Source organism: Syngnathoides biaculeatus, chromosome 6, assembly GCF_019802595.1.
Source record: "Syngnathoides biaculeatus isolate LvHL_M chromosome 6, ASM1980259v1, whole genome shotgun sequence".
Taxonomy (NCBI): Eukaryota; Metazoa; Chordata; class Actinopteri; order Syngnathiformes; family Syngnathidae; genus Syngnathoides; species Syngnathoides biaculeatus.
Window position 1 is genome coordinate 22,508,725 of NC_084645.1, and position 12,306 is coordinate 22,521,030.

At 43.2% G+C, this 12,306-nt stretch overlaps 1 protein-coding gene and 1 long non-coding RNA gene across 7 annotated transcripts in view; one reads left to right on the forward strand and one right to left on the reverse strand.

Moving 5' to 3' along the window:
* Nucleotides 1-12,306, forward strand: part of LOC133502210 (uncharacterized) — a 186,620-nt gene that overhangs the window by 121,250 nt on the left and 53,064 nt on the right. For all 6 annotated transcript variants that reach the window (XR_009795396.1, XR_009795395.1, XR_009795397.1 and 3 more), the window contains one exon: nucleotides 9,905-10,027. This is a non-coding gene — a long non-coding RNA (uncharacterized LOC133502210). The remainder of the gene's footprint in view (nucleotides 1-9,904; nucleotides 10,028-12,306) is intronic.
* sema3d (sema domain, immunoglobulin domain (Ig), short basic domain, secreted, (semaphorin) 3D) overlaps nucleotides 351-12,306 on the reverse strand; it is a 52,233-nt gene continuing 40,277 nt past the window's right edge. Inside the window, exons 16-18 of the mRNA XM_061822746.1 lie at nucleotides 10,112-10,176; nucleotides 9,865-10,004; nucleotides 351-4,636 (exon numbers count right to left, since the gene is read on the reverse strand). Of these exons, the coding sequence (XP_061678730.1) occupies nucleotides 4,217-4,636; nucleotides 9,865-10,004; nucleotides 10,112-10,176 (625 nt within the window). The 3' untranslated portion in view covers nucleotides 351-4,216. The remainder of the gene's footprint in view (nucleotides 4,637-9,864; nucleotides 10,005-10,111; nucleotides 10,177-12,306) is intronic.

Consider the following 12,306-nt stretch of genomic DNA (forward strand, 5'->3'; position numbering starts at 1 on the left):
ATTAATTATCCAAATAACTCTCGGTAAAAACGACGCAACGTGACACTATTGAGGTTTGCGTAACTCTGCAACACATGACGTTCAGCGGTTTATTCGCGGAAGCTTCTGCGTGATCACATGGTTTCGCATCCACAACAACTTTGGCTTTTTTATTTAGTTTTTTTTTTTATTTTTTTCGACGAAACGAGAGAGCAGCTGGTCCTGAATCATCCGGCTTTGCAGCATCCAGGGACCAGTGTTGCTATATCGGGACACCTGGAAGGAGGCCAGCCGGTCGCGAGGTTCTAGAATCTGCCCGCCTCTTACATTTATTCAACAACGTCAAGGACAAAGTTGATGCTTTAGGCGCACGAAACATTTATTTAAATAGTTTCAACAACAACAACAACAAAAAATCTCACAGTACAAAAATATAATATTGGCTGCCCTTGACATCACAGCCTTTGTGTTTATCATAAAAAATACTAATTACTGGACATGTTGTCCTGGTGCATCTCAAGAAATCTGAATATTGTAGAGAATTTTTCATTTCAGTAGTTCAATTTTTTTTTTTTAAAAGTCCAAATTGTTTATGATTTACTACAAACAGTGAGATTTTTCACTTTTTTTTTATAATTCAATTTTGATGATTACAGCTTACTTCTCAAGTTATCAAAATTATTTTACTATAGTAATCGGGAAATAGTTGGCCTTCTGAAAAATGTTAAGTATCATTGAAAATGAGTTTCATGTTTTGAATTCAACTTCTGAAATAAGTGAACTTTTCTATGATATTGGAATTTTTAGTTACCCCCCACCCCTAGCATTATTTCTTGGAAAAACTCGTCTATTTACCATTTTGTGTTCCGGCCAAATCCGTGTCTCATGTAACAATATTGCTTTGGCGCAATCTGGCTGCAACTTTGGGCCAACCTCCTACATTGAACTGAGGGCAGGAGCGTCCATTCCCTTAGGCCGCAGTTTTGTTTAATAAAAAAATGTGGGCCTTCTGATACTTTTTTTTTTCGTGGGGGCCTCTTTATTCATTTACATACAGAGCAGAACTGGAGCCCCATAGCTCAGTTGTTTGAGCATTGCTTTGGTAAACCAGGGGTCCTGAGTTCGTATCCCACTCCAGGAAGGGCATCCGGCGTAAAAACTGTGCCAAACAAATACGAGCGTTCATCTGAGATGTCACGCCGTGGCGACCCCAAACGGGACAAGCCGAAAGACACTTACTTACAGAGCAGAACTGGAGGTGGCAGAAATGAAGATGTTCAGGTTCTTGCTCGGAGTGAGCAGGATGGATAAGATTAGAAATGAACTAATTATTAGAGGGACAGACAAATTTGGATGCTTTGGAGACAAGGTTCGAAAGAGCAGACGTGGATGGTTTGGACATGTCCAGAGGCGAGAGAGTGAGCAAATTGGTAGAAGGGTGCTGAGGATGGAGCTACCAAGGAAGAGAGAACAAGAGGAAGACCAAAGAGAAGGTTGGTGGATCTTGTGAGGGAAGACATGAGGGTTTGTTGGTGTTTGAGAGGAAGATGCACGAGATGGACAAAGACAACACGCTGTGGCGACCCCTAACGGGACAAGCCCAAAGGAAAAAAAAAAGACACAATCTCATTTTTCTGGCTCTCAATTACTCTTGGAATTTTGCTAACCGCAGCAGAGAGGGGGTTAACTGTATTGAGATGCACCTAGTATAGCCTGTACAAGTTCTACAAATATTTACAGTCATTCAACATGAATGCATTGTCATCCTCCAGAAAAAAAATGTTATTGCCACCATCACTAACTTAACAATAGCTTACAATCTCTCAGTGACCCAAGAAGGGATGGGCAAAATAATCGATGAACAAATCGTCGTCCGTTACGTCGAATTTGTGTCGCCCGAGGCAAAATTAAGTGCACTACTTGGCTACAACCAGCAGAGGCGCTCTTAGTTCAGTCCTTGTTTGCATTAGCTATTCTAATTGTTTGACAGCATATCGTGTCTGTTAAAATAGTTGGTAAAAAAGGAAAAACAGATTTTTTTTTTTTTTTTTTTTAAAGTTGTGGAGTACACAGAATTTTCTGACATCTAAAATGAATCAAGGGGCTCATTGGTCCCCCGTTGAACTGACAGGATATTTTAAGGTTGCTAACTAGCAGTGAACTAGTTTGTGGAGACTTCACAACTGCATTACCATCGGTTAATTGTAACTCTTTTTAACTAATGTATGTATTTGTGTTATAACTAAGAGCGGGTGGTATACAGTATTGCCTCTACTTACGAAATATTTTGTTCCGGAAGTCATTTTGTAATGAGAATTTTTCGTAAGTACAAGCGCTTTTTACATGTTAATGGCCTAATCTGTTCCAAACTCTTTGGCACCACACAAACCAAGATGTTTACGTTTGGTGGAATTTGGGGGATGTGCATACATCTCCCATTTTTTTTCCTTTTGTATCCTGAATTTTCCTTCATAACTAGAGGCAATATTTTACCAAGGAGGCGTTCCATAACCTAATTTTTTTGTTATAAAGACGTTCGTTACCACTGTACTGCACTGTGGCAAATTTAACAATTTAGTTAACGATAATGTTACAATAAAATCCTCTAAAAAACTGTTTAACTCTCAACTTGGTTCCCAGGATATTTATCATGGGAATATTGAATGGCAATATGACAATATGATTTAATAACATTATGTACAGATTGTATACAAGAAGATAACTCAAATCAAAATAGTGTTTTAGTTAAGTTTTGTTTAAAATAAAAAAAAAAAAAGGATACACGTCCAAAAATGAAAAGACCCAAATGTAACCCTAAATAAATATTTGAAATAAAATATGTTTGCAAGTTTGCACACAGCACACAATCATACACGTAACGATAGAAAAATGCAGACAGAAATGTAGCTGACGACGTTCTTTGTCTTACTGACATTTACTTGTTTTTGCCATACGGCGCGTTTGTACCAAATGAGTCCACGAGGGTTTCCTTTTTTGTTTTGTAGGTTTCCTCATTTTTTTTCTTCAGCAGAAGTCGTGGACGGACGGATAGATGTATATTTTATTCACCCCCTGAGGGAAATTACATTTACGAGGGTCATAAAGTCTCAAACCTTTCCGCGCGACCGGGTATTTTCTAATGAAGCCTGAAATGGAAAAAAAAAAAGATCACACGAGCGCACGTAATTTTGAAACGACGTGTGACGTGTCACGACTGCGGGATCTTTTGTTTTTTATTCCCGGTGACAAGTTTAGCGGCTGAAATTGGCGCGATCGTGAAATGCAGCATATACCTGAAAAGAGGAGCGGCAGCAGTCAGGCTACGCTTGCTAGCTTTTCCGTTAGCATCACCAGCGTTCGGAATGACTTTGGCAACGCGCGCGTTTCTTTGTGAATGTTTTCCAAAATTAATAAATCGACCGTAACAGCGCCTTCTGTTCTCTTCGTTTGGAAAGCGAGCACGTACATGCATGCTTTTTTTAAATTTGCAGTCCATCTTTTTAATTCACCCACTTGTGAAGTGACTAAATCGAAAGATTTTCTCGGCCCGCTAGCGGGAAGGCAAGAAGTTTCTTTTGCCCGCCGCTGAGTCACATGACTGAATCATGTCCTCTGACTTGGCACTTTGCACTTCCTCCCTTCTCTCCTCCTCATATGCCATCCGTGCACCTCTTTGGTCATTTTTTTTTTTTTTTTCGAGACAGTATGAATACTCGATAACGTAAAAGTCTTCATCATTAAAGCAGCATCCGGCTATTGGCTTTCAAGTTTGTCCACCGGATGGCGCTATTTTTTGCCATGTTCAAAGCATGGGGCAAATTTTCATACCTTTTTTGCTGTTTTCTAAGGCAGCTGAACGGATAGCTGCTCCAAATTACTTTGAAATGCGGTTGCCGGCGGAACAATTCCACGGTAAATTTGACACCCTCACGTCCGGCGCTCAAGTTTGTCCATCAGATCTTCTTAATCCCATCCACAGCATGCCAGAAAATGTTGCCTTGCTACTGAAATGTTCAAACGAATGTAAAAATTCCAATTATGTGATGAATGAATTGTTCATTAAGCTTCCTGCATGGGCTGTTAGGTTTTGTATTTTTGGAGCATTTTACACCAGAGCCTGAAAAATCGAGTACAAAAAAAAAAAATGCCTGCAAGTTATCCTGTCAACTGTGAACCTTTGCATTTTTGGGGGGGCTACGGATCGGTTTTTACATCCCTCTTCGTCTTTCACCGTCCACTACAGCTTGTCAGACGCTTTTTCCTTCTGTGCGTGGTGCCTTCTGTTCCTACTCTTCTTCAATTCCTGCATGTGTTTCCATTTGCCGACGCCCAAGGCTCGGCCGCGGGCCTTCGACGGCCTCTTCTCGAGCCAGAGCGAATCGCAGTACTCCTCCAGGGAGCCCACGGGGGAGCTCATGAGCCTCAGGTAGTCTTTGTAACGGTGGCTGTGACGTAGCTCCGGCGTCAGGTCCTCGGCAGGTTTAGGCTTTCGGTCCAGCTGGCCGTGCGGGACAAGTTGCAGCGTAAGCCGGCGGAGCGTGTGGGCGAAGCGGGTGTGCTCCTGGGCCTCGCACTCGTACACGCCGACGTCGGACACGTGCAGCGAACGAATCAGGAGGCCTCGGTCCGTTTGTATCACGCGGTCGTCCGGCCTGACCTGTGAGATAAAGAAGTAGAAATGGTCACACTTGAAGAGAAGAAGAAACTGATTGAAAACTTAAAAAAAAGAAAGAAAAACTATACTTAAATATGGATTCAGTGATAATGTATTTTACAACAATCTTAAATGAAAATTATCCATAAACGTTTCAAAACCAATGATTTTAAAATATTGAGTAAACAAATAAATAGAGCTGTGCAGTAATTAATAAATGCACTGTAATGGAATAGAAAAGTGGGTGGTTAAATTGTCATATTCTCCTAAATTTAATTAAATGATTCATTCACGCACCACTAGAGGGAGCCATAATCCCTCAGGTCGAACGCCAAACTTAGAAAGTCACTGATTGAGAATTGTCCGATAACATCGAGTCATATCGTTGATATTTAGGATTATTATTTTTCTCTTGGCTAGAAGGGTTGGAATACTCGCTAAATTTAACAAAAGTTATTCAATTGCCAACGCGGAATCAACCTATGAATAGGGCCCTTCATGGAGCAGAACACATTTGTCATTGTTGTCGTCAAAGCCGGTTACCGCGTGTTCCAGAACAAATAAGCATCCAGCTTTTGCTCAATCACGCAGCAAGCCCGGCCCGTAACAAACAAGCAGCTAAAACCTGGTGACCGAAAATGAGAATCAACCCTGAAACAGGAAGCGGACTAAATTGGGTTGACTGTCACCCCAACAGTGTTGTTTGGAGCAGATGTCGCGGTGTTACTGGTCCGCAGTGGTTAAGGGCGAGTTCTGCTCTCATTCTGTCCAGGGTTCCGCCTCATCGTGAATGTCTCCTAGTCTTTGTTGTGGTTTTTCTCGAGGCCTCTCACAAGGTTTGTCGTGTTTGCCGTCTTTCCGCAAATATCACAAACCGCTTTCAGGCTGTTTGATCGGCCGAAATAGCCCTCGGTACCCTCGGCCATTGAGTTGACGTCTGGCGTACCGCGGCGGCACGGGACGCCGCCTGCACTTTTGCGTGCGTGATGCATGGAAGAAAAAAACTACGTATGAATTTCGACCATGCAGTTGTCTTCCCGTTAATAGCATCCTGTACATTATGTCAAGGGACTGACGTATCGAAAATGGATATTTCAGTGTGAACATCTGCTATTACAGGTATGATTACATCCATCCATCCGTTTTCTTCGCCGCTTATCCTCACAAGGGTCGCGGGGAGTGCTGGAGCCTATCACAGGTGTGAATGGGCAGGAGGCGGGGCACACCCTGAACCGGTCGCCAGCCAGTCGCAGGGCACATCTAGACAAACAGCCGCACTCATAATCACACCTATGGGCAATTTAGAGTGTTCAATTAATGCTGCGTGTTTTTGGGATGTGGGAGGGAACCGGAGTGCCCGTCCGGGATCGAACCCGGGACCTCAGAACTGTGCGGCCAATGCTTTCCAGCTGAGCCCACCGTGCTACCTAATATAATTACAGTACCGAATTTTATGTATTCATCAGACCCACAAAAAAGGCACCTCTGTATTAAGAGCGTAAACAGAAGATGGTTGAGATCTCGGGCCCGACAGAATATGAAGTTTCATTCAACCAAAAACTCTTCTCATCGCCACACCATCTGAACTATCTGACTGCAGGGATGCCCGTAATGCCGTAATATACCACTTTTTTATTATTTTTTATTTTTTTTTTGTATTATCTCAACAAACCCCCGAGAGAGATGTCCTCAATAGTTTGAGAGCATGTTACATACCGCATTACATAGCTGTACAATGACAGCCGTTCATGCTAAGTGTGTGTTTTTCAGGAGCGATAAAAGTTTTTATGGCAAGGTATTTCATAAACACTCTCCTCCAACGACCGTTATTAGACAGCTTTACCACCAGAAATGTAAATCTTTTCATATCGCCGAATGCCCCTGAGTGCGCACTTAATGTTAAGACAACTTGGATGGAATGTCCTGAGCCAGGACGTGCTGTGTGTGTTTGTGTGAAGGGACCGATGACACGCACTACATCATTTCAGAAACCCTCATAATTCCATTGAAGCATCGCACATGAATTATTTCAGGAATATTCTTAAAGGAGACGTTTGCTATTTCTTCTTCCACAATTTAAGACAATTTTCAGGTGTCTCTGAAGAAGAAAAGCGCTCTGACATCCTGTCCTCAAAATACATAAGGGATACAAAAAAAAAAAAAAAAAAAATGACACCTCACTTATAATATCCACTTGTCACACTTGAGGAGCGTTTCTGCCCTGTGGGGGTAGAGCGAGTAAGCAGCCACTCAGTTGTGAGGAGCTACTCAGTTTCGTCAACTTAGTGACTTTTAGGACCTGTCTGGGTACTGTCTTCAAAAACAAAACAAAAAAAAAAAAAAAAGAGAGAGAGAAAGTGACTTTTTGTCTGAGATTTCAGGAGGCTCAAGGGAGCCCCTCCCTGTCCAAACTGCTGATGAATGGGGGTAGGGTGAGACCACCATCGGATAATCTGACCTCAAGATTCACTTGGTTGGGGACCTTAACGGACCTTTCCGGCGGTAAACTTAAGATCCGCCCCTTTAGCCACGTCCCACAAGCTTTCAAAACGGCGATAGAACGGAACATGTTTGGAGTGGATTCTCTACCGCGTATTCCAGATAATATCGGGGTATGTTTTTTGCCAAATGCGTCAGACTTGTCCAAGAGGGTTCTACAGAGAGGTCTCAACTATTTCACGCAAGGAATACGTACACGGAATTAAGATTTTGGACGGAGCGGGACAGCGAAATGTTGGCGATGGATGCAAAAAAAAGTTTGATCAACACGATAAAATAGTGGAATCGTACTGCGCGTGTAAAGCGGGGTGAGTACTTTTTACTTGGAAAGATCACGTGTAATATCATTGTGAGTGGGTGCATTCATTTGACTTGGCTCGTAATGGAACCCAGTGCTCTGTCTTTGATATTGTCCACATTGAGTTGTACGTGCGCTCTTCCACGAGACTTAATCCATCATAGACGCTTCGTCAACTGTGTTTTAGGCTTTGGAAAACAAATCAAGCACCCCCCTTGTAACCCAGCAGGATATCTTTCATCAGAATTGCACGTTCCCCAAGCACATCTGAGGACCATTTTCTTTGTGACGTTAACTTTTCCAAGCGCCCGCTACTGACAACCGGCGTTGCTTGTGGGGACAGTACGGCGAGAGGGGCGTGTTAAGACAATGCGGCTATCTGATTGGCTATTATTGTACGAGTGATTGACAGGTCGGATCGGTCCATTACGCTCCATCTCTTCCAGTAGAGCTCAGCGTTACCCAGCGTGTTGTAGCACGACGTGGTACTCGACTGAATGTGCACAACTCTAAAGTACGACGTGCAAAGTGTAAAAACCCATTAATGATACTTTGGGAAGCTGCGGTATGGGGGGCGCAAAGGATGAACTGCAATATGGTGGGGGAATACTTTTAAGGCAATGAAAAACCTACAGGGTGGCGTTTCAAACAATGGTTTTGCTTCATTCCCCACTAAATTGAAAAAAAAAACTGACACCTTCCATGTTCTCCCGCTTGCTAATTATTATAATGGGCCACATTCCAGGCTCCGACCGCTCTGCACGAATCGAGCCGCAATTCCTCCCGCGTGGTTAAAGCTGTTTTTTGTGTGTGTTTTTTTTTTTTTTTCAATGAGGCATTCCAGACTGGTCAGTTGTTGTTCCTCTGCAAGCCATCATGAGGCAAGACGGTGATGGGGGAAGAGATTAGGGGAAATTGTGCAACACGTGGAGGAGGAAGCAAAGTAGACACGGCATTAAAATTGGAGTTACAGCATCTACTTTATACCTGGGGTGTCCAAAATTAGCTCTGCGGGTGGGGTCTAATTTGTTTTTAGTATATGGTGTGGGCCACTGAAAAATTGGATCTTGGACCACAAACGGCCCCTGGGTTGTAGTTTGGATACCTCCGATTTATCCATTTCAGCCAATATTGAGCAGCTTTGTTGTGGCACTGACATCATTGAGCTGAGAGTTGCGCGTTTAATGACGGGTCAATAAAAGTTGTTACCGTGCTCCATCGATTTTTTATTTATTTATTTATTTTTATGTCAATTTGATGTCATTTATCAGCTTCATTTAAATTAATGTTCAGGTGACACAATTCACCTATTTTGTTATTATTATTTAGTTTTTGCAGTCGTAGTACAATTTGGTGGTACGTCTTAGCAATGCCAATGGAAACCCAAACCAATTTTAACTAACAAAATGGTGCCAAACCCCGATATGCACACTCGTCTTTCTACTGTGGGGGGGGGGGCAATAAAAAAAAACATGGTGGCGGGGGGGTTGTTAGTGGCCTCTGCACTGCACCTGTCTGTGTTTACTTTCACCCCCGAGATCACTGAGAACTTGATCTCGGGCTCTTGGAGTCAATTGCGAAGAGTACTTTGATCTAAGTGTTTAATTTGTTCCACGACCATCCTTTTAACTCGAGCTACCGATGTCTCAAATCTACTTCAACCCATTGAACGGCATGACAATGCTATTAATCCGTTCTAAGACTACCAAAAAATTTGATTTTTTTTTTTTCAAGAAAAATAGCATTGAGCAGTATCATGTCTGAAAGCATTTCAACATTTCACACAAAACTATGACTAACACATTCCTTCAATGTTTTTAAAAGTAATGTCCACATATTACACACATTTCCTGTCTTTCAAGACTGATTTAAACAATCTTTACCCATGCAAACATGGGACTGGAATATCATATTTTTTCTTTGCTGTATTTTTTCTTTCCCAAGCACAACATTTTCCATCTTTACCTCGAACTCGTTTCCTTGGACTTCTTCCCGTTCGCCCGCCTCGCACACGCCCACTCACTCCCTTCGCAAATCAGGTCCAAAGTTACGGATCGAGTTTGGCACTGACAAGATAATGTCCGCTGAATATCAAAGCAACTGTCAGAGTAAGTGGGGCGGACTTCGGATTTTGTTCCGTCCTTGTGGGGCGACACTTCCCGAAGCCCTGGACTACTTTTTACATCGCAGTTTCCTACTGGGAGTTATACAATCATCTGTATGATAAGTAATTGGTGTCCCGAGACAAACTGATCCTCTAAACGTCCCGCAGGGTCTGCTCTGTTGTGATTTGCGTCGGCATTCGGGTTTCTGCCCTTCAATAAGTCAGAAGACTTTGACTAAAATGAAATGATATTTTTTTGGGCTCCTTTGAAGCTATACGCTGTAAAGAGAGTCCTCAGGAAATGGCTACTAAAAAGTTTGTAACGCTGACCTGCTCCCTGTGTTCCGATCCGGTCCTGCGAACGAACCAGCGGATGTGGGCCTGCTGAGATTTGGGGACGCACTCAAGGAACGTCGAATTGGTCTGCACGCCGAAGAGAACTCGCTCCTCCACTCGTCCGACGCCGAAGCCTGAAAGAAAAAACCACCCAGAGGTACAATATGTTGTTTGCTTCGACTACAAGTCCACAAAATCAGATAGAAATGAGGGAATCAGAATCAGAATACGGTCTTCGTACTATCTTCTGTGTCCCAACACTGGCTGGCGGGGTCTCCGTGCTTGATGTCCTGTCTCCTGGCTCTCCTAGGGGAGGGGGGAGAAGTTGAATTCCTTTAAAAACAACAGCAATCAAAGTCCTTCCAGTGGAACTTAATGCGATAAATAGTGAAAAAGGGCCACATGCGCTGAAGCACTTTCAGCCGTTTATAAGGGTGCGAGCACCCAAACACGCTAACACAAAAGGAAAAGACTCGCAGGGAGCACGGGGAGATGTTCGTTCAGTCAGTCGCTGAATTACAGGGGGGTGGGGGCGAATGAGAGAACGACACTCACAAATGTACTTGCAGACATTTGTGGAACAGGACAAGCTGCACAATGAAAGAACTTGCGAGGAGCACAAACTTCCAACTTTGGCCATCCCCCTAATGAGCTCATTTCTAATCGTATCCAACCTGCTCACTTTGATCGAGAACCTCAACATCTTCATTTCTGCTTCCTGTTGTCTCTCCAGTGCCACCACCGTCTCTAATCCGTACATCATGGCCGGCCTCACCGCTGTTTTATAGACTTTGCCCTTCATCCTAGCGGAGACTCTTCTGTCACATAGAACACCAGACACCTTCCGCCAACTGTTCCAACCCCGCTTGGACCCCCTTTCTTCACTTCCTTACCACACTCTCCATTGCTCTGAATTGTTGACCCCAAGTATTTTGAAGTCATCCACCCTCGCCATCTCTTCTCTCTGGAGCTTCACTCTTCCTTCTGGCTTACTAACGTGCATAAATCCGACTAATATCGTTGAAGTTGGATTTTTGAGGCCAGTGACCAATTAACACATTTCAAAAGACCGATCACGTATCCAACCACAAGGTGAAGGAATTGATCTCTTTAAATAACTATTTACTTTACTCGTCTACTATTGACTGAGAATTCTCAAGAATTTGTGCTGACGTTCAACCGTCAAACACATTGAGTTTGATCTGTCCTGGGCACCAGAAAGAAGTGCCATACCCACGACAGTTTCACTTTCATTTTATTTTTTCCAAAATATTTCTCGGTCATCACTTACAGGGTTAAAAATAAACCTGCGTTCGGACTCGAAAGGTGACACAACAGCAGCTCGGAACATCAGAGTAAATGAGATGGTGTCAGCTGGAATGTCTTGTGGCGTGGATCCGATCATTTACATCAGTAATCGGATTGGCAAATTGTGAGTACAGGGAGTCCTCGGGTTATGGCGGTCTCGATCTAAGACGTTTCGACTTTACAACGCCCGTCCCCGTCCGCCATTTTGTCTGGCTAATGCTTGTCTGCGTTTGCGCGCCGGGAGAATCTTCCCATTTTTCGCCCCAAAGAAGAAAGCTGTGTCTTTTAGCAATGCTTCTGTAGCCAAAAGAAAATCCATTACCATGGAAACGAAGCTCAAGATCATAAAAACATTGGAGAAAGGAGAGACACCAACATCACGGAGGCTTCACTCGGTCCACCGTGGTGACAATTGTTAAAGACAAAGCCCGTATTTTAGCGCATGTGATGAAGGGTTCCGTTCCTATGTCGGACACAATGATCACAAAACAAGTTTCTTTGAGACTGAGGACCAGGTTCCTTCGCAATAGCTCACTACCGCCTCCCCTTCTTCTTCTCCATCCGCCTCTCAGCGGTCATGCTAAGTACATCATCTTGTTTATTTCAATGTATTTATTTTTTTATACAAAGTATTTTCATATAAATTCTGACTTTAATGGTGGAATCCGACTTAAGTCGAAATTCGAGCTAAGTCGCGACTGTAGGAACGGATCTCAGTCGTAGACCGAGGACTCCCTGTCTTCAGCCGCTAACAAAATTTGCACAAAAGATCGGCCGATCTAAAATAACCATCGTTCAAAAGTCGACTTTAAATTCTCCATTAGGGTTTTATATTAACATTATAAATTCATTTCTTTTGTATATGTGTTGGAAACATTTTAAAAATGAGTATTTTTTTTCAGGTTCTGGAATGGAATAATGGAATTTCAATAAATGTCGATTTCCGCTGAACTTAGCAAGCAACGGCTGTGACGGAATGAGCGCTAATGCTCCACTGAATGCGTCTCGCTGCTCGCGTGAACCGTCGAAAGTTTTTTGTTTTTTTTTCCCGGGGGCGGCGTTGCACTCCTGGCCTTGGTCGTCTTGCGTCGACCTCACCACCTCCTCCACCGTTGGTCACAACATCCG